We start from the raw sequence: 21,454 nt of genomic DNA on the forward strand, positions 1-21,454 counted from the left end.
GCGTGCGTTACAACCACTAGATCCTCCCAACGACCTGTAGCTTGTGACCATTGTTCTTGTAGCCATTCCTGTAAGGGTCTCATGTGCAGCCGCACATTTGTCACTAGGTGTATGCATGATGCCATCATGCCCATAATTTTGCTCGGTGTTCTCACTGTCCGAGCTTGCCCCTTCTGGTAGAGCCGGGTCTCCTTCACCAGTGCTAGCGATCTCTTGTTGCTCGGGAACACCTTGCTCTGTAAAGGTGTCGATCTGTGCTCCCAGGAAGATCTTTATTTGTTCTGGCTCCATTGAGGATTGGCCCCAGTGGATGGAGAATCCAAGGTTCATCAGAATGTTTGTTACTCTTTGTGCGTGCTCCTTGCACGTCCTGTATGATCTTGCTTTTATTAGCCAGTCGTCCAGGTAAGGGTACACGTGTATTCCATCCCTTCGTAGGTGTGCCGCGACTGTTGCTAGGCAATTTGTGAAGACCCTTGGTGCTGATTTGAGTCTGAATGCCAGTGTTGTGAACTGGTAGTGGTCTTCTCCTATGGTGGATCTAAGCAGATGCTTGTGAGCCCTGTTCATTGGGATGTGCAGGTACGCATCTTTGAGGTCTATGGTGACCATGAAGTCCCCGCCTTGTAATTGAGGAAGTACCTCTTGTAGGGAGGCCATTTTGAACTTTTGCGTTTTTATGAATTTGTTTAAGAATCTGAGGTCCAGGATGGGTCTCATTTTTTCGTCTACCTTTGGTACCAGGAAGTATGTTGAGTACACGCCCCTGTTCCTTTCTCTGTAAGGCACTGGTTCTATGGTCTATTTTTGCAGGAGCTCCTTTGCTTCCGCTTGCAGCAGCTGTAGCTCTGTCTTTGCTAGCTGTTGTCTTCTTGGTTTTCTGGCTGTTGGTTTCCCTTCCAGCTCTATGCAGTACCCGAACTGTATGATGTTGAGAACCCACTTGTCTGAAGTTATTGACTTCCATTCCTGGAGGAAATGCCTTAGTCTTCCTCCCACTGGGCTTACATGTTCTCGGGTGTTCACTTCGTGTGACCCCTGTGTGTTGTTCTTGAGCTTCACCCCGGGGGCTCTTGCTTGGGTGAGCACATGTTGTTTTGGCAAGTCACTTGGAGGGGGGTTGCTGGCCCCCTCTCCTGTTCCGACCACGTCCGTTCCCTTTCCCGCAAAAGGACTGGCCTCTCTGCTGGTACTGCTGGATTGTTTCTGTTGACCTTGCTGTGCCTTGTTGTCTGCCTGGTGGGCTTGTTGGAACGCCTGGTGTGATGTTCCTGGTTGATTTCCACCTCTCCCGTTAGGTCTCCGAGATGGGGTGCCTCTTTTAGTACCTCTGAACTGCAGAGCTCTCATGGACCTTGCTGTTTCGTTACCCTTTTTTAGTTGGCTGAGCTTCTCGTCTACTGGGGCCCCAAACAAAGTTTCTCTGTTGAACGGGGTGTTAAGGATGCTGTGCTGCACTTCTGGCTTGAAGCCTGAAATTCTAAGCCAGGCTGGTCTCCTTTCTGTGATGACCATCATCATGAGCCTGCTGGAGGTGTCAGCTCTGTCCAGGGCTGTTTTGATGCAAGAATTTGCCACGTTCTTCCCCTCTTCTACCAAGCTTTCAGCTTTCTCCTTGAACTCTTGAGGCAAGTTTTTTATTAGCTGGCCCAGTTCATCCAGGATCTGGTACTGGTGTCGGTTCAGGAGTGCATTGGAATTTGCCATGCGCCAGTGCATAGCGGCCTACTAAGTCCATCCTCTTGCTTTCTTTGTCTGGAGGTGGTCCTGAAGTAGTAGGCACATTGGCCCTCTTTCTTGCTGTGGCTGCGATGATGGAGTCTGCAGAGACCGTGCCCTGGATGTAGGGTGGGTCTTTGGAGGAATGTTTATATTTCTTCTCCGTCCTAGAAGTGATGGATTTGCACGTCGCAGGCTCCTTGAAAGCCTCTTTCCCCTGTGCCATGACACTTTCTAGCATGGGCAGCTACTGGCTCCTGGTCTGTGTGGGGAGCAGTGTCTCTAGAAGGAAGTCTGCCTTCTGCTTCTCTTCGTCGAGTTTCACCCTGAAAACTGAAGCTGCATTCCTGATGACTGTGTTATAGACCCCAATGTCATCTGGCGGCGAGGGCCTCGAAGGATATGTGTCGATGCTTTGTTCTGGGCTCTCGGCGTCGACGTCCTGCCATTCTATCTCCTGAGTTTCCGAGGATGCCGAGCCGAGGAGCATCCTGCGGTCTTCGTCCCCTTCATAGTCATAGTAGGAGGCCTCTTCCTCTTCTGGATCGTCGAAAGTTTCGACGTTCTCCGACTGTTCCTTGACTTCTTCCACCTCTTCCTCCACTATCTCGACCACCTGTGTCTTCGGTTTCGTCGGGATTATGAAGTCCTTCATCCTGGCGTCGAATTCTTTCTTTCGCTGCAGGATGTTTTCCATCTCGGCCTCGAGGCGTCTCTTCTTTTTTTCCATTTCGGCAGCATGTTCTGCGTCTAATGGTTCTGCTGGTCTTTTCGGCGGAAAGCTCGGCGCCGAGCCGACCTTCAGCGTAGAAGGTTTCGGCATCGAGCTGACCTTCGGGTTCTTCGCCGGCGCCGAAATTTTCTTCGGGTCTTTTTCCTTCGGCGTCGAACGTTCCTTTTCGGGGACGTTTTTCGACGACTTTGGCTGTTCTTCAGCTCTCGGCGCCAGGGACTCCTTCTCAGAGGATCCGCTGGGCCTGGGTTTTGCTGCGGACGCCTAGGTTTTCGGCGTCGGCGCTTTCTAGGCTTTCCCCTTGATCTTTCGAGACTCGGGGACTTTCGGGGCTCTAGGGGCCGTAGAGTCTCCTACCTTTCCAGGAGTCTTCATAATATCGGTCTCTACGACCGTGTAGCCGTCGTCTACGGCGGCGTTGTTGCTCTCTACGTCTGATGATAACCCCAGGTCTCGAAGGGACGGTGGCTGGCCCTTGCCCTGCATGCTGGCGTTGGCTACCCTCTGTCTCGCTCGAACTCGCAGAGTCTTCGGCGTGAAGGCGGAGCAGGCGTTGCAATCCTCGCTCTCGTGGTCGACCGGTAGGCAAAGGTTGCAATCCCGGTGCTTTTCCTACTGCACGTACTTGTGGTGGCAGTTACGGCAGAATTTGAAGGGAGTGTTGTCCATATCCTGCGTTTAGGGAGCCCCCTGAGCGCGCATACCGCGATGGACGTCGAAGTTCTTGAAGTTCCTTCCTTCCTTCGTTGTCTTCTTTGATGGTGTGGTCTCCTCCAGTCTCTCCCAATCTTTTCGTGCAAAAATTGCTTCTTTTCCTTCTTCTTTCTCCAAAAATCTGAAGATGGCGCCCAAGAGTGGGAGCTTCCGCAGGAAGCATGCCGGCGTCACCGGAAATACACCAAAAGGTGGGATGTCGACGCCCACCTGGGCTACGAAACAAAAAAACAAAGAAAAGACTACGATTCCGGACCCAACCACAAGACCGCGGAATAATGCACAGCATAGTGAATCCAGAAAGATTCACGCTGCAAAACCTTAGGTTCCTCAACTACCAGGAGCTCTTCAGACTCAAAGAACCTCTTGCCAATCTGACTCAGGTTGCTGAACTAAAGTGACAAATAACAGGTTCTTTGAAGACCTGCTGGTACCCCTCTCATATCTGTGAAATTAGAACCACTGGCGCACCAAACAGGCTCAGTTTTAACTAAAAAAAAAAAGAGGTACCAGTCATCGTACAACCATTTGTTCTCTTCTGATTTTGGTTCACTTCTGTAGCTTAGATTGAACTTCCTGAGAAGTCTAGTTAATTCCGTTTGCTGTCATGGAGTCCGGCCAGACAGTTCAATTACCAAATGTATAGACACGTTTTCAAAGCCCCTCCAGTATTTCCCAGTAAGGAACCAAATTTCTAAATTGTTGCAGCAGGGTCAGCAATTCACCCAATAATCTTTTGGTCACCACCACACAAATTCTTAAATTAAAAGAGGCTTGTTTTTAGGTGCTTGCAAAATGTCAGCCTCATATTTTGACTTCAGAAGGTTTTAAGAGTATCATCTTTATTTAGTTCTTCTATTCTATAAGTGCTTTACTTTGCTGATTCTAAAATATTATTCCTGTGTGAAAGAGAGAACACTAACGAAATGTTGATATTTTGTGTGCGTGAGCACAGTGTCAAACGAGACTTTGGCCAAAACCGAACCCACTCCCTTGAGTCAGTCTTCACTGCTTTCTTTATCAGCCATTCAGGACAGGCGTGTACAAAGGGATTATTGGCTATACCTTTTCAGCATAATGATAGTGAAGGTGCTAAGAAACTTGCAAAGTAAACCCCCACCATGTAGACTGCCCCAAAACCACTAATGACCCCAGAGTCTTGAGAAAAGGTCTGTTCCACTTATCCCTAAAGAATAATTTCCAAGGTTTCCACCAACTAGCCCCTATAGCTCCATTAAATTCAATGTGTCTTTTACGTTCACTCTTCTATAGCCACCATTTACCAGTGATATCACAATATCACTACTTACCAAAGCCATCTTGCCAGCCAACAGCAGTTGAGTTTCATTATGAAGAGCTTTCACATTATTCACCATTTCTAACACCAGACTGCAGTTCATATCCTTTGATGAAAGAAAGTGAATGTCAAATCATGGAGAAAAAGGAGCTAACCAATAAAAATAAGTGGACCAAGCATTTTACAAATATATGCACTGGAGAAAGGTTCATAAAAGCTGAGCAATCAGCATTAAAGTCAGATAAAGAGAAGTTAAGACCTGGAAGAAGAGTTGAGGACAATAAGACAAAGAAGTAAAAACACAAAGCCAGGAGTCATGAAGAAAATAACAATCATTGAAATTGCTTACTTCTATGCTCTTAGATTTAGCATAGACCTTGTCCATGGACTTTGAGCTGGCATTGACTGCATGAGCAAGTTCCTGCTCCATGTCTTGATGAGATTTGGCAATATCCCGAATGCTAGTCAGAGAAACAAAGGAGAATGAGACCAAGCCCTGAAAAATCCATTTCAGCTTTAAATGAATATGTGATATACACATGAATATTTTTCAAAACTGATGAGAAACATAAATAAACAATGACATTACAGATCTATTACTAGTATTAACATCATGATGAGGAAATGGGATGTAGTTGTGCGATGTCACCATGTAATACACTTACCAACCCCTTTAGGACCAGTAGGTTTAGTCTGTTAAACCCTTAGCTCAACCCTGGGTAGCTGTGGCACTGAGCAGCAAATAACTAGTATAAAGCATTTAACCCTTTCAATGCTCACAACGGAACGGTTCCGTCATGAGCATCGGTCGAACTGTGCTCATGACGGAACCGTTCCGTCATGACCACGCCCGTTTTGATTAGGGCCCAGCACTGGCGGTAAATCGGGGCAGCACGGATGAGGTTAAACAGTGCCAAAACAATTTAAGAAGAAATCAACACAACACTCAAGAAGTCTGACAGCAATTTCTAAAAATAGACCACATTTTTATCAGGATTTTGACACTAGAATGAAAACGATCTACTGAGGGTTCCGAAGAAATTGATTTTACAAGCAATAATAAATCACAGCAATTTCACTCAACCACAAATAAGCCTTGGTAAACTCAACATATTTTACAATTGGAAACGTGTTTAAGGAAGGAAGGCTTGGGTAAGTGCCATTGCGGTCGGTTAGAAGTGGGGAGCTAGTCAGGGGAAACAGAAAGGTTCTCAAGAACATTTACAGTCACAGAAGAAGCAGTCCTCCAGTAATTACAGGCACTTTATCTGTGTTGCAATGGATTCCTGTGGAGTGGCCCCGATGCAAGGGATTAAGGATGCTGATGATGCTTTAAGGATGCTGTGGGTGCAACATGATCAACAGGAGTCTTCCTGCGGGTATTTTGTCCAGAAAGAGGGTCGATATCCCACAGAGTCCTCTCCGCTCTGTCCGAAGTCTAATTGCCATTGGACTACTAGTTGCCTGTTGTCACTGTCACAGGCCAATTCTTCCTGGGTCGATACCTCACTGCCTGAGGATCCCAGCAACTGTTCAATAGCACTGCTGGGTTCAGGGAACTCAGGTGCAACTCTGTGCGCTGGGTCTTAGTTCTTGGTGCTGCACAGCGGTGGCAGTAACAACTTCACGGCTTTGGGCTACCAGCCTGGCCCAGGAGGCTTTTTCAGCTGTTGTGTCCCTGTGCTGCAAACAGGAGGCTAGTCGGCTGGTGCTAGGAGTCTCTTGGCTTGGCTCATTTCTGGAGATAGCTTTCCCTTGAGCAGTCCCTCTCTTCGCTAGCTACCTGATGCAACAGGTGCAATATCCAATGGCCTAGTCTCTTTTAGTTGGTCCCTTGGTGCAGCAGGGCACTCCTTCTTCTGTCCTTCTCCCAAGTTGGATGAGATCTGAGGGTTGGGTGCCAGGAATGCCCCTCTTGTGCTCGGAAGATACCCTCAGAGCAGGATGCGGCTGGCAGCCAACGGGCTACCAGGGTCCCTCCCACCTGGTGACAACTTCTTGTGGAGTTTGGCATCAGTCTATTGAAGGATGCATCATTCTGCTGACTCCCAAGATGGCGAGACCCCTCTCTCGGTGTTCACACCTCGCTAGCCCACCCTTCGAGTGTGGCTACCGCAGGGCTATAATCCCCTGGGAAACTGGGTTGGCAACTGGTTTCCCCTCTCTGCTCTCCGCGCCAGCCTGTCTGCCTTGAACAATGGAGTAGCCCTCCTCCCTTGTGTGATATATCTGTTGTTCAAATGAGGCTTCCACTTTGAAGCCTGCATTTTAGGACTAACACCTAAAATGGCTTCCTGTAGAAGGGAGGTAACACCTCTTTCTGACAGTCTTTGGCATGTCTCTCCAGAAGGGCCAAAAACTGTCTCTTGGAACAGATTGAATGTGTATCCGGCAAGGCACAAGAGTTTAAAAGGAAACAAAGTGTCAGTTTTGCTAAAACTGCACAATGCATTAAGTTACATTAACTTTGACTTGAGATACAAGTCGGGCATAATGTAATGAGTTGTTTGATACATTGGAGTGCCCACTTTGAAGGCAAAGTCCAGGGGTTAGAACAGCTGAGGGGTCAACGGGTAATCCAGTACTCGCCAATTGGGCACCAAGTCTTTCCACAGAAAAAACTGTGTTTACTGTCAGGACATGTAAACTATATGTCCTGCCTGTGTCATTTGCTGTAACACTGGGCGGAGCAGGCGTAGTGCTTCTACGCGAAGTTCCACTGAGTTGGAAAGCAACTCCGTGGAACTTAGCCCCGCTCTGTGCCCTCCTAAAATAATTAAAAGGCACTTACCTGCCCCGTGGCTTCCTCCTCCTAGACATTGCCGCTCTCCTGCCTCCGGAGGGTGGAGGTGCAGGCTAACTACGCTCCGCCATGGAGTCGTGGCTTTGCCTGAATGGCGCGTTTGCAACGGAAAACTGCGTAAATTCAGCTGGCGGAGAGTAGTTACCCACCTTGGCTTAATATGCTGCATCCTACTTTAGGATTTGTTAGACCTGCCAGAGGGGTGACTGACACAGATGTACAGGGACTGTAGCGGCTATGCCATTGCTTTCAATGGCAAAGTCGGGCTATCAGTCTGCAGTGGCCGACTGGAGGGACTCGTTTTACTTGGGGGACCTCTAGGGGGGCACAACCAGTGCTCAAGCCTTGGGTACCTCTCTAACTTACATGCCCTGGGTAGCAGGGTACCATATACTTGGGACTTACAGTTAAGTTAGTAATTTCCAATTGGATACAGCCAATTCGACACACATTTTAGGGTCAGGACAGCAGCACTGAGGTCTGGTTAGAAGGTCTCAGTGCATTCGGAGTCACAAAACCAGCAGCATCAGCCCAAAAACATGGAGGTGACCAAACAAAAGGAGGCATTTCTTTACACCAAGTCACTGATTGTCCATATAAAGTAAATTACCCACTCCTGTATGGGGTTGGAAAGGAAATGTTGATGGGCATGTTGACGGGCAAAGGGGGTTAATCAATTACTGTAGTAACTAGTCTAGATCGCTGAAGATTTGCACCACCATCAAACAAATCCAGCTCAACATAAAGAGCTGCAGTGGAACAGCAAATAGAGAATGTGCCCCCCACACCACTAACACTTAGCCCATCCAGTTAGCATTTGGGCATAACAAAATCATCACTGCCCTGTCAGCCTCCAAACCTGGCAAGACGCCCGGCCCGGACGGGGTACCGTTAGATGTTTTTATTCATAATCAGGAACTATGGTCCCCGATCTTGACCCATGTTTTTGAAGCTGTTACATCTTTGGGGTTAATTGATTCTTGATCTACTTCAACCTTGCTCCCCATTTTTAAAAAGGGAGACCGCAATAACCCTGCATGCTACAGGCCCATATCCCTCCTGGATTCCCTTGGCAAAGTGGCCGGTCGGCTGGTCCTTGAGCGACTGCAGGACTGGGCCGCTGCTAACAACATCTTGACCGACTTGCAATATGGGTTTCGGGAGGGATTGAGAACCATAGAGCAGGCGTTAAATCTCTCCCTTTTTATTGGTAAATATGTTGGGGCTAAGAATGGCAATCTGCATCTAGTGTATGTAGACTTGTCTGCAGCGTTCGACTGCGTGTCTCATTCCAAACTCTGGTTGATTCTTGCCGAATTGGGTATTGACCCGCCCTTGATCACATTTCTACGAGATCTCTATTCTGACGCCGGCAAGAGTGAGATACGGGGTGAACGGCGAACTTACTCCATCTTTCGCCGTCACCAGGAGAGTTAGACAGGGCTGTGTCCTGGCTCCCTTCCTTTTTAACCTTTACACCAATGGCCTTGAGTTGGCCATGGAGCCAGGACCTACCAATAATTGATCACCGCCCTATTCCCGCATTACTCTATGCCGATGATTCTGTGATCATGGCAAGAACCCCAAATCAGCTGCAGCTCCTTCTTAATAATTACTGCAAGTTTATGTCATCCTTGGACCTAACGGTCAATATTAAAAAGACCTTAGTAATGCACATTGGAAAGCGGGTAAAGAAGCCTAAACCGATCCTTATCACAAAAGACAAGCTGGAATGTACCACTACGTACCCCTATCTAGGTATCTTATTTGATAGTAAAATGTCCTGGAAGCAGGCCATGTGCAGTAGGAAATTAATGTTTCTACGTGCAACAACTGCCCTGACAACTTTCGCGTGAAAACTTGGTAAGCCTCCCCCTGAAGAACTTTAAAAAATATATTATGCCAAATGCCACAGTGTGGCAGTTTATGGCGCGGGGGTGTGGGGCTATGCTGCCGCAGAAACTTTACAGGTGGTGGAGAATGGCTTTATTAGGTACATGCTGGCAATCCCAAAAAGTGCTCCAACCTACGGTAGCCATATTGAATTGGGAATGGACTATATTACGGATAACATCAAAATCCAGCCCATTCTCTTATGGCACCGAGTTTGGACCACGGAGCAGTGTAACTTGACCCGCTCACTCATTATGGATTGCCTGGGCCTGGCCAATTGGAAAAAAAATCCCCTGGCTGGCCTATGTGAGTAACTTTTTTAAGGATATAAATATGACTATGTATTTCCTTGAGCCCTCAACCTTACTAAGCTTGACAAGGAAAAATCTAAAAATCTTATACTTATCACATTTGAGGGAACTTCGTATATCTCAAGAATTTACTAAGATCTTTAATACCCAGATCCTAAGTGTTCAATCTTCCTTAGCCATCCAACCCTACCTGAAATACCATCTGAATGCATATGAAAAATATCTCCTGACTCGGTTTCGTTTTAATATATTCTTTCGTATTGTTTCCTTTCCCAAAAAGCAAGATTGGTCAAAATCTATTATTAAGTGCCCATATGATGATACCTCAGAAACATCCACATTCCATGTTACGCTTTTTTGCAGATTTTATGATTTACCCCGAAAGCGCTGGATTATCCCATTATTGTCATCTATGGGTTTGAGATCTTGTCGTCCCGCTTTTCTTGCTTTGCAATATTTAGATTCTGAATTTATTGCTAAATGTGTAGTTGGTTTCCTCAAAACTTGTATAAAATATCGGTGTAACTATAATTAACTTGTCTTTTAATGCACTTGCACTTTATCAATACTCACTCTGTTTAATAACTTTGTCTGTTTTTAATTCTAAAATGTATCCTTTTTATGTAAATTCTGTTTTTGGTATAATTCGTTCTGCCGTCCCATTTTTATACACTGTTTATTGTAATGTACTTTTTATGGTTCCTAAAAAATTATGGAAACCGAATAAAAGATATATGACTGACTGGCCATATAAAGTAAATTACCCACTCCTGTATGGGGTTGGAAAGGAAATGTTGATGGGCATGTTGACGGGCAAAAGGGGTTAATCAATTACTGTAGTAACTAGTCTAGATCGCTGAAGATTTGCACCACCATCAAACAAATCCAGCTCAACATAAAGAGCTCCAGTGGAACACCAAATCATAGAGTCTGGTCATCCTAGTAAGTCTCTTTATAATGCCAAACAAGTAGGAAAGCCTCCCTATCAAGAAGAAACTTCAAAGATCCCTTTGGGCTCTTGCGATCTCCTTTACATCTCTGAATTCCTGGGTCAGTAGAAGACTATGACATTACAGAAAAAGAGATGCTATGGGACTAGAAATGTGAATAAGATGCACTCCTGCGTTCTGAAATTCAGACTGATTGCATATATGCAATGATAATTAAGTTTACTCTGTCTTGTATGTGGATGGGTGGGTTACATAGAAGGAGAATCAGCTTTGGAAATAAATTCTAAGTAAGGAATTAACAAGCACCATAATAATGTGTCTCTAGTTGGCATACTCCCACAATACCTTATTCAGAATAATCTACAGATGAATATATTAAAACACGTTATTGGTGTATTGAAACCAGGGTCTAGAGGGGTGACTAGATTCAAATGTACACAACTAAACAGATGTGCCTATGCAACAGTTCACATTAAAGTTCACATGTCTCTTTGGCCAGTTGTCTTGCTATGGCCAGCCAGACATGCGCACTTAAATTTAAACCTCTCATCCGGACCCCTCGGGAGCGTAGACAGAGGCCGCTCCCTCCAATCAAGGCACTGCTCTCATGAGCATGAGAGCAGCGTCAGGATTGGTTTGGGAGCCGGCCTTGAGAGAAGAGACTGAGACGTTGCGCTTGTAGCAGGAAGGTAAGTGTGTTATATTTAATTTAATGTATTCTGTTGGTTTTTTTGCCACCCACCTCATCACCCTTGGGAACTGCTAGCCACCACTGCACATGAAGTAATAAAAGACGTTAGCAGCTTCGATGGTGAAATGAACCCAGTTTATATATTTCAAGAATACCCTTAAAATTTGGGTTCTGGGATTGTACCCGGTGTCAAGGGAGAGATAAAACAACTGACGAAGAGTTGAGTTCATGACTATTATACAACCTCGAGAGAGAAAATGGTGTGCATGAAGTTGACATTAGGAGATATCAGCTCTAAGCTTGGGATATGAGACATATATTCTGCAGGTGCAGATGAAAAATATTTATGTCCTGTATTACTTATTATAAACTCTCAATTTTCATTCAATACATTGGCTTGCCTATTCGCCATCCTTAGTGTCCTCCACATGAAGATTGTTTTGCCATATGACAAAATTTACTGGTCTGGCACACTTAACATTAGTCTCTTTTTTTGTAATAATTGGCTCCATGATTCTTAATTTCAGTTTTCTTCTTTTCCATGCATCACACAGAATTGTTCACAGGGGTGATTTACAAGCTTGATCTTATAGGTGAAATATCACATTATCTTGTTTTACTCTTGACTCCATCACTTGTAAATGTCTTGCGTTTTATTGTTCTGCTTGCTTTTTAGAGATAGAAATTCCACATGGTTTAGTTGATAAATGGGTTCTCAAAGTAAGTAAACCATAATTTATTATTGAGACTGCCTCCATTATTAAAGGGCCAGAATACTTACTCCATCATCCAATTTCAAAACATTTCCAATGTTTCCATGATATTGATTGAAACCATTACTTGTAATTAATACAATTTCATGCCTTTGCTTCAATGTTTTACTGACATAATGGTTACCCACTTTAAACGAAAAAGTAAACCACTACAATGGATTCACCAGTTAAAACATTTTACAATATCTGATATGTTTGACATCCTTGGTGTGGCATTCCCCAAACATTTTTCTCTTCACTCCATTGTCTTGTTGAACTAACTTTTGGTGGCATTGGGACTCTGAGCACCTTACCCCTGTTAACCAGTGCTAAAGTGCTTGTGCTCGTTCCTTAAAAACTGGTAAAATTGTCCCACATCTAATTGGTACATTTAATTTACTTGTAAGTCCCTAGTACATAGTACAACCTGTACCCAGGGCCTGCAGATGAAATGCTATTATTGGACAGCAGCATTCCACCCTCTAAAATAATCTTTTAAAAATCTGTCTCAGGCCTGAAACTGCAACCTGTATACTTTGATGGTGTTTTGTACAAATGACCGAATAAAGTAAAATGATGATGATGATGAACTGCAACATGTAATGCATTTTCTAACTGCCATTTCGACCTAGCAAAATAAACCTTATGCCGTGCTCGTGGCGGAACCGCTCCGTCACGAGCCTCTGGTTCGCTGTGCTGATGACGGAGCGGTTCCGTCACGGCCCCGCCCGTTAAACAGAACGTCCAGCGCAGGCGCGGAATCCACGCCGTGCAGGCATGCCGAGTGGGCCGTGACGGAACCGCTCCGTCATCAACACAGCGCATCTGTGGCTGATGACGGAGCGGTTCCGTCACCAGCAAGGGAGGGGTTAATACTTGCTGTTAGGTAGGCCCTCAAAGCTCACAGAGCAGGGTGCATGATATTTAAAAAGTAGGACGTGTGTTTAAATTTTACATATTGTGACACTAATATACCCCTAAAGTTATTTTTCACAGTTGGAAGGTCTAGCTCTCTTACAGACTAAAACGAGGTTATCATATTATCTTTAAGAAGTGCTAACTTCAGATTGGGAGCAGATAGAGAAATTAGGTTCGACCTCAAATGAATTGTAATTTAAATTCCTCTTTACTTGTGAAGTCGGAAGTTACAATTAAAAAAATTCCACTTTTCGAAAGTTGTCATTTTCTTGCTAAAACCAACTGTGCTTTCAGCAATTGTCCTCGTTCACATGACTGTGAATGGTTCTGCTGTTGTTGATTGTGTACTGCGTCCAGACAGCGAGACAAAAGAAGCCTAGGTGTGAAGGGGAGAGGGTCTTCTGATAGGATGGCTGGGGAGAAGCTGGAAACTGCCTGGATTACATTTCAAAGGGCTGTACCAGCGGCACACACAAAGTAACCAGACACCAGGCCTTCCCTTGCTTTTGTCATCCTAGACAGGTTGCAGTCAGGACCAGGGAAAGGGAAAGAACTGACCAGAACCAGTTTAGGGAGTAAGTAATGAAATTTCCCCAAACAAAGGCTGGCACCAGGTATAAAAATGGGACCTTCAGAACCATGCTTCAGAACATTACCGGATCTGTGGAATATTCAGAAGGAGGACTGCCCTACTGCCGGAAGTACCTCCTTGCTGTTTTAAAGAAGATTATATCCCAGTTGACTTGATCGAAGGCTATCCAGAGTGACCCCAAGGGTCTGTAGCTGACCTCTCTGTGTGAGCTATAGGGACACAACAATCATCCAGAGACAAGGCCTGCCTGCAACTGACCAGCACCAACTGGACCTCCTGAGCCCTGCTTCTGGCTACTGGTGGAGTGAGTCCTAATACCCAAGAGGTGGCCCCCAGATACTGAACCCTTGGTTGGCATCAGTTAACTCCTCAAGAGAAGTAGAAAATCCTGAGGTTTAGGCTCCTTGCTCCAAGAATCTACCACCTGCCAGACCACCAATGCAAATCTCTAGTGGGAGCTGCTCTTCAAGCCAACTGTGATCGTCTGCAGCGGCCAGCAACACAAGACCTGTACTTCGCACTAACAGCAAAAGTCTGCGACAGTCAACTAAAGCGAGGTCCAAGGACGAACGGCTCTTTGAGCCATAGCAACGACTGTAAGCAACGCCCAACTTGTTCCTTGTTCTGAAAGCTTCTTCCTCGTGAGCGGAACTCTTGCACCAAAGTTGAGGCGGTAACTCTTCAACAGGACCTACCTGGTCCCTGTTTTGGACCTGCATTCTATTGTGGATGCCCTGAACCTGTAACTTTCCCCATGTCTAGCTTGACCAGATAAATGTGAGAGGTACTTTAAGCTTCTTAATGATATTTTTGCCAAAAAGTATTTACATATGGGTTTCACTTACCTTATTATTCTTACCATGCGCGGTAAAAGGCATGCGTGGTAAAAGCATCTGCATGGTAAAGGCTTGCATGGAAAAGGCATGCGTTGTAAAGGAATGTGTTGTATGGTCAAACAACCTGTGTAGTATTATGTGGGCTGTGCATGCAATGAGACTAGTCTCAGTTTCTGGCTATCATTTCCCTGATAGATATTGACTGCATGACACCAAAAAAATGATTTGCACTAATACTGAAAAACAGCCAGATTTACAGTTACAGGCAAAAAGTGTTCAATGCATATTGAAGCCCTCAGTATTGCTCTCAGCAAAGGGAGTTTTATAGCAATGCATAACCTCAGGGAGTGATGCCCTTCCATTTGTTTTAACAGCTATTGGAAATTTCCTAGCAGACTTAAAAGAGAATCTGGCCCTCCTTTAATTAAAGTAAGTACAATCATTTGCTTTTTTGACATTAGTAGGCTTTATAGTGTATTGTTCTTGTTTTTCTAATATGTGCTTCACTGCAAGACCATTGCAACAAAGTGTAATTTTGAAATGATTATCAGCACTCTAACCGTTATTAGCAGGCAGTCTGCTACAAACACCTTTTAATACAGAGGTTGCCATTATTAAGTTATTTGTAACTCCTAAACAATGTCATTTATTTACTGTTACCTTAACACTGCTTTAGTCAAGGCATTTTCTTGAGAAGTCAAAGTTGAATATGTTTTCAAATGGGAGAACAAGCAACCCAACTTCCACAATAAGAGAGCTAGGCTGCATACAACCAGAGACAGACTTACTTAAGAATCAGATCTCCTGCCGCCTGTCCAAACTGGAAAATATGCGTAGAATCCTCTTCTGACACAATCTCAGGATGCAGGGCATGCTGTGAGGAGGACGTGGAGGAAGGCTGCGGAAGGTCACCCTTTTGTTTATCTTCCCAGGACTTCAACGTGTTCTCAAAGGCCTGGAGAAAAGAAGCCAAGAGGATGGTGGTAAAGCTGAATGGTGGAGCAGCACCACTTACTAGTACAAACTCACATACTTTTCATACCTTTCAATTGGCACATCTAACACAACACTGGTGGGAATGAGGAAAAAGTATGCAACTGATGTTTTTCCACTCTCCAAAATCGACATCAATTCACTAAAATGATATCACGTACCACTTGATTACAGATCACATCACAGGACCGGAACCATGTCCCAACTGTAGTCTCCAAATAGCCTTTTCTTTATTGCTCAGAGGCTTGGGGATGTGCAAGGAATGGAAGAAATGCGTTACTTACCTGTAACTGCAGTTATCCAGTATTAGTGTCTTTCATAGATTCACATGCCTGAATCATTCCCCGTCGTCGAGACGGGAGCCTCCGGTATATAAAAAAGTAATGTCCTAAGACATACATAAAGAGAATAGGTCTAAGGGTCTAACCTTAGTAACCTATCTAGGTCCTTATGCAGGAAGGACCAAATAGAGTAGGCTCCAGGGTCCCACCTTGGTACCTATCTGTGTCCTTTTGTAAAAAAGGACCCAAATAAAAGGAACAACCAATCAGCTACTACCTCCCTCTAGAACCTTCCTGTGAGGAGCCTCAGTCTCTCAGATTTTCGTACGCACCAAGTTAGATAGGTGTAAACCTGTAGAGAGGTGAGTCCTTCCAGGGGAGGCGGGATGGTGCATGTGAATCTATGAAAGACACTAATACTGGATAACTGCAGTTACAGGTAAGTAACGCATTTCTTATCCAGTATTTGGGTGTCTTTCATAGATTCACATGCCTGAATCAGAGTAGCAAGCAATACAATATGCACATTCTGTGATGATACAGAAGTATACTACTGCAAGTAAGGAACATTTGTGACTGTAGGAAAAACAACAGCATACAATGTCATGCAGAATCTAGTAATAAAGAAATGTGCATACCAGTCAAGGATGGTGGGAAGTAGGAGGGCTCACCTCACTGGAATAGATGGCGAAGCACTGCTCTGCCCACTGCTGCATCTTTCGTCAGCTCAGCATCCAACCAGTAGTGCCTGGTGAAGGTATGCGGGGACTTCCAGGTCGCCGCTCTACAGATGTCCAGGAGTGGCACTCCAGCAAACAGTGCCGCAGACGTAGACATGGCTCTGGTGGAGTGGGCTTTGGCCCGTGAGTCCAGAGGTCGCCCTGCCTTCTCGTGGCAGAGAGTTATAGCTGAAGAGATCCATTTTGATATACTTTGTTTTGTTAAGGGCATGCCCTTCCTAGGTCTGCTGAATGCGACAAAGAGTTGGGATGACTTCCTGAATTGTCTTGTTCTATCAAGATAGAATTTGAGGCATCTCTGAAGGTCTAAAGAGTGCAATGATTTCTCAGCCGAAGTAGATGGGTTCGGAAAGAACGATTTAAGAACCACGGGCTCATTTAAATGGAAGTCCGATGGGACTTTGGGTATGAATCGTGGGTTAGTACGCAGGATGACTCTGTCCTCTTTGAATTGTAAGAAAGGGTCCTGGATGGAGAGGGCTTGCAATTCACCTACCCTCCTGGCCGAGGTTAGCGCCAGTAGGAGGGCTGTCTTCCACGACAGGAATTTGATATCCGATTTGTGGATAGGCTCAAAGGGATGCTTCATTAACTGGTGAAGAACTACGTTAAGCTGCCATGTTGGAGGGACAGGTTTTGGTCTAGGGAAGGACCTAAAAAGGCCCTTTAGGAATTGTTTGATGAGCCTGTCTGCCCACAGGGAAGGGCCCTTAGAAGTTCGAGTGAACCTAGAAATTGCTGCCAGGTGGACCTTGATGGACGCATGGGCGAGTCCTGAGTGCGCCAGGTGTAGGAGGTATGGCAGGAGTTGTTGGGGGGTGACATGGAAAGGATGTAGACCTTCCTTCTCACACCAGACGCAGAAACGTTTCCATTTGAGAGTATAAGTCTTTTTTGTGCTGTCAGCTCTAGCATTGCCCAGGACATCTCTGCACTCTTGCGGAATGTTCAGGTGACTGAACTCGCGGTATTCAGGAGCCAGGCTGATAATTTCAGAGGGCCCAGGTTCGGGTGGAGAACCTGTCCGTGAGACATCGTGAGCAGGGTTGGGTGACTGTGTAGGCGAAGAGGTGGATGGACCGATAGACGATGGAGTTCCGTGTACCAGTGCTGCCTCGGCCAGGATGGGGCGATGAGGATCAGGGTGCAGGGCTCCGATTTCATTTTCCTGATTACCCTGGGTATCAGTGGGAATGGCGGAAAGGCGTAAGCAAACACGTTCTGCTAAGCTATGGAAAATGCATTCCCTAGTGTTCCTGGTTGGGGAAGCCTGCTTGCGAAGCTTGGGCATTTGGCGTTCTCCCTGGTGGCGAAGAGGTCTATTTGTGGTGTCCCCCACTTCGCGAAGATGTAGTCCATTGCTCCCGCGTCCAACTCCCATACGTGGGATAGGGACTGTTCTCTGCTCAGGGCGTCCGCCAGGACGTTGTCTTTTCCTGGAACGTATTCGGCTTTGAGTGTGATGCCATGTTGGAGAAGCCAGTTCCAAACTCTCTGAGATTCTCGAGAGAGAGAGAGAGAGCGCGTCCCTCCCTGTTTGTTCAGGTAGTGCATCGTCGTGGTGTTGTCCGTCCTGACTAGCACTGGGGAGTTTCGGATGCGCGGGAGGAACGATTGGAGCACCAGGAAGACTGCCCTTAGCTCCAGAATGTTGATGTGGAGTTTGGATTCCTGTGGCGTCCATTTTCCGTTGGTCTGTAGTTCTTGCAGGACTGCACCCCAGCCCCCCAAGGATGCGTCCGTGGTGATGACATGTGGTTGCGCCGGAAGAAGGAACGGCAGCCCTTGCGACAGGTGTTTGGCTGATCTCCACCATTGTAGATTGTTGATCATAGGTTGGGTGACTCGTATGCGGTCCTCGAAGGATCCCGCAGCTTGTGTCCACTGTTTTGCCAGTTCTTCCTGCAGGGGGCGCATTTTTAGGCGGCAGTGCGGGATGAGCAGGATGCATGACGACATCATGCCGAGGAGCGATTTGAAGATACGGACGGTCAGAGTCTTTTTGGATGCCACTGACCTGGCCAAGGAGAGAAGTTTTGACTTTCTCTCCTGTGATGGAAAGGCTTTTGTGCATTCCGTGTCCAGGGTCGCTCCAAGGAAGGTGATGACTTGGGTTGGTGTTAGAGATGACTTTTCTTTGTTGAGGGTCAAACCTAGACGGCGGAAAAGATGCAGACAGGCGCTGGAAGATGCGGCTGCGGCTTCTCTCGACGGAGCCTTTACCAGCCAGTCGTCCAGGTAAGGGAAGACCTGGTGTCCCTGCTGGCGAAGGAAGGCTGCGACGGGAGAAAGGCATTTCGTAAAGATCCGTGGGGCAGATTTGAGGCCGAAGGGGAGGACGCGGAATTGGTAGTGTACCCCTGCGACTGCAAACCTTAGGTACTTCCTGTGTCCCTTGAGGATAGGGATGTGGTAATAGGCGTCTTGTAGGTCTAGTGATGTCATATAGTCGCCTTTTTCCAGAAGTCCCAGGATCTCTTGTAGCGTGACCATCCGGAACGACTGTTTCTTTAAAAACACATTGAGAGCTCTCAAGTCGAGGATCGGTCGCCATTTCTTCCCCTTTTTGTGAATTAGGAAGGAGTGGGAATAGAATCCCTCCCCCTTCTGGGCGTGTGGGACCTTTTCTATTGCGCCCTTCTGAAGCATGGAAGCTAGTTCTTGGAGAAGCAGCCGTAGGTGTTTGTGAGGGCGTTTGACAGGTGGTGTCTGTGGGGGATTTGAGTGGAATTCCAGAGAGTGGCCGAATTGAAGAAGTTGTAGAACCCACCGGTCCGTTGTTATTTGCCGCCAATTTTGAAGGTAAAAAGAAAGTTTTCCTCCAAGTCGCAAAGAGTGTGATGGTGGAGGGGCTGGCCAATTGGTAGAGTCATTGGCGGTTGCCTGCGGGTCTCTTCTGTCCTTTTCCTCTGTAGGACGATTTGTTGAAGGAGGACTGACGTCCCGACTGGTTTTGGCGCTGTTGAAACTGCGTCTTGCCCTGCGAGTATGAGTAGGAGGACTTATTTTGATAAGAGCCTCTATAGGAGGATTGTCCTCTTCCCCTGTTGGTACGAAAGGACTGATTGCGAGATTGCAGAGTGCCTAGGGCTCTGGCTGTGTCGGTGTCCTTCTTGATTGCGGTGAGGGCTTCGTCAATCTTCTCGCCGAAAAGATGGTCGCCGTCAAAAGGCATATCGAGAATTTTGGTTTGGACCTCCTGTCTGAAAGAGGTGGCCTAAAGCCAGCCTTGGCGTCTTAGGACAGCGGCGCCTGCCAGCTGTCTGAAGCCAGTCATGGCCACATCAATGGCACAGTCGATCAGTTCTGAAGCCGAAGTTTGGCCCTCGAGGAGGAGCGAGTGTGCCTCCGCTTTTAGATCATCTGGAAGGTCAGCAAGGTAGGGCGCGATGTCCGCCCAGAGTTGACGGTTGTAACGTCCGAGGAGGCCAATGGAATTGGCGATCTTCACCGTCGTCGCAGACGTAGTGGAAAAACGTTTCCCGACTGCATCCAACTTCCTGCCTTCTTTATCGGGCGGTGTTGATAAAGGTGATGCAGGGTTGCGCGAGTTCTTCTGCGCCGCCTGGGTGACCACAGAGTCCGCCTTGGGGTGACCCGTAAGGCATGCTGGAGCCGACGACGTAGCTCTATATTTTTTGTCCAGTCTGGGTACAACTACCTGCAGGGAAGCTGGAGACTGCATGAGTTGTTTGCCCTGTTTTAGTAGATAATCAATGATCGGGATCGATCTCGTTGTTTTCTTCGTAGGTTCCTTAAAATCATAGAGGAAACAGTCAGTTTCCTGAGTTTCCATGGACATATGGAACCTTTTGGCTGCCCTTTCCATGAGGTTATGGAAACCTCCAATATCTGCGGGCGGAGACTCAGAGGATTGTGGCTCCGGAGAGGCTGGAGAGTGAGTGACGTAGTCTTGGTCAGCATCCACGTCTGTATCGTCGTCTTGGACTTCCCCTTCTTCCTGTTCCCTTCCCTCATCCTCGGACGAGATGGGGTCTTGTGCTGGGTCCTGTGATCTAGGAAGAACCAGCGGAGGGGGCTTATGTCGTGGCACCTGCGCAGGAACGGGCACAGCTGGCTGCGGAGTTGGCGGAACAACAGGAGTGGCTTTTTGTGGAAACCGCTCTTTGTAGTCCTGAATGAGGAAGCGCAATTCTGAAACTAAGGAGGCTGGCAAGCACACCATTGGGGTCACCTGAGTGTGAACCTGGGGAGATACAACAGGAGGTACAGGTTCTTCAACCTCCTGCTCTTCGTCAGTACTCTGGCACTTGACAATCAGGTCTGAAGGGCTAGTGGCCTGGGTAAACATGTCTTCCTCCATTTCTTGGTCCTGTAAGAAGCAGGATGGTGTTAGCTGCTGGACTTTACTAGGCGATGTCATCTCCGGTGTAATCGGTATTTTTGAGATTCTGACGGTAACATGGGATGTTTGGGCGTCCATCGCATGTGATAGGAGCTCGGACTCCTTCCAGGCACCAGTCGCCGTCGACATCTGTGAAGATGGCTTCGTTAAGGAGCTCTCCGTCATTGGTTGAATTTTAGTCTTCGTCGACGGTGGGTCCGTCGACGACGCTCTCGTCGGCGGTGCCTTTGGTAACTTTTCCGCTGTCGACTGCTTCGTCGTCGACGGAGTGCCCTTCGTCGACGGAGTGCCCTTCGTCGACGGCTTCGTCGATGGTGTGACCTTCGTCGACGGTGTCGTTGTCGACGTCCTCGTCGACGGTGTCGTCGTCGACATCCTCGTCGACGGACGTGTCGTCGACGGTGTGCTCCTAGTCATCGACGGAGCGGAGGATGAAAGCGGTCTTCCTGTCGACGATGAGGGAGTTAGTGTCGTCGACGAGGAGGACGCCGACGATGCCATCGTCGTCGATACTGTCGTCGTCGATGTAGAGACGGTTTTCAGCGATGAGGTGGTCGCCGAGTGCGCCGTCGTCGTAGTAAGCAGTGGTTGCTTCCTGGGGACAGGAAGGTCCTTGCTAGACACGGTAGGCTTGCCCTCTGAAGACCTTTTGGACTTCTTAGGAGGGGTGTCTGAGGGGCCAGGTGAGGAAGCCCTAGGCCTCTTCAGGGAAAACTGTGAGGCGCCAGACATGCTCTCACCTTCAGAAATCATGTCGCCTTCCGGTTTGTCCTTAAGCCTGTTCAGCCAAATTAGAAGTCTCCCTTCCCGGTCTTTCTGGGTCTTGTGGGAGAATTTACGGCAAATCCTGCAGTCTATGGACTGG

The 21,454-nt window shown here is 47.0% G+C and overlaps 1 protein-coding gene across 23 annotated transcripts in view; it reads right to left on the bottom strand.

The window, feature by feature from the left end:
* DGKD (diacylglycerol kinase delta) overlaps window positions 1-21,454 on the bottom strand; it is a 1,053,390-nt gene that overhangs the window by 55,676 nt on the left and 976,260 nt on the right. For all 23 annotated transcript variants that reach the window (XM_086943829.1, XM_086943836.1, XM_086943828.1 and 20 more), the window contains 3 exons: window positions 14,998-15,164; window positions 4,813-4,924; window positions 4,477-4,569 (listed from right to left, as the gene is read on the bottom strand). In XM_086943829.1, the coding sequence (XP_086799955.1) occupies window positions 4,477-4,569; window positions 4,813-4,924; window positions 14,998-15,164 (372 nt within the window). The remainder of the gene's footprint in view (window positions 1-4,476; window positions 4,570-4,812; window positions 4,925-14,997; window positions 15,165-21,454) is intronic.

The sequence above is a fragment of the Lissotriton vulgaris genome, chromosome 11 (genome assembly GCF_964263255.1).
Source record: "Lissotriton vulgaris chromosome 11, aLisVul1.2, whole genome shotgun sequence".
NCBI classification, from domain to species: Eukaryota; Metazoa; Chordata; class Amphibia; order Caudata; family Salamandridae; genus Lissotriton; species Lissotriton vulgaris.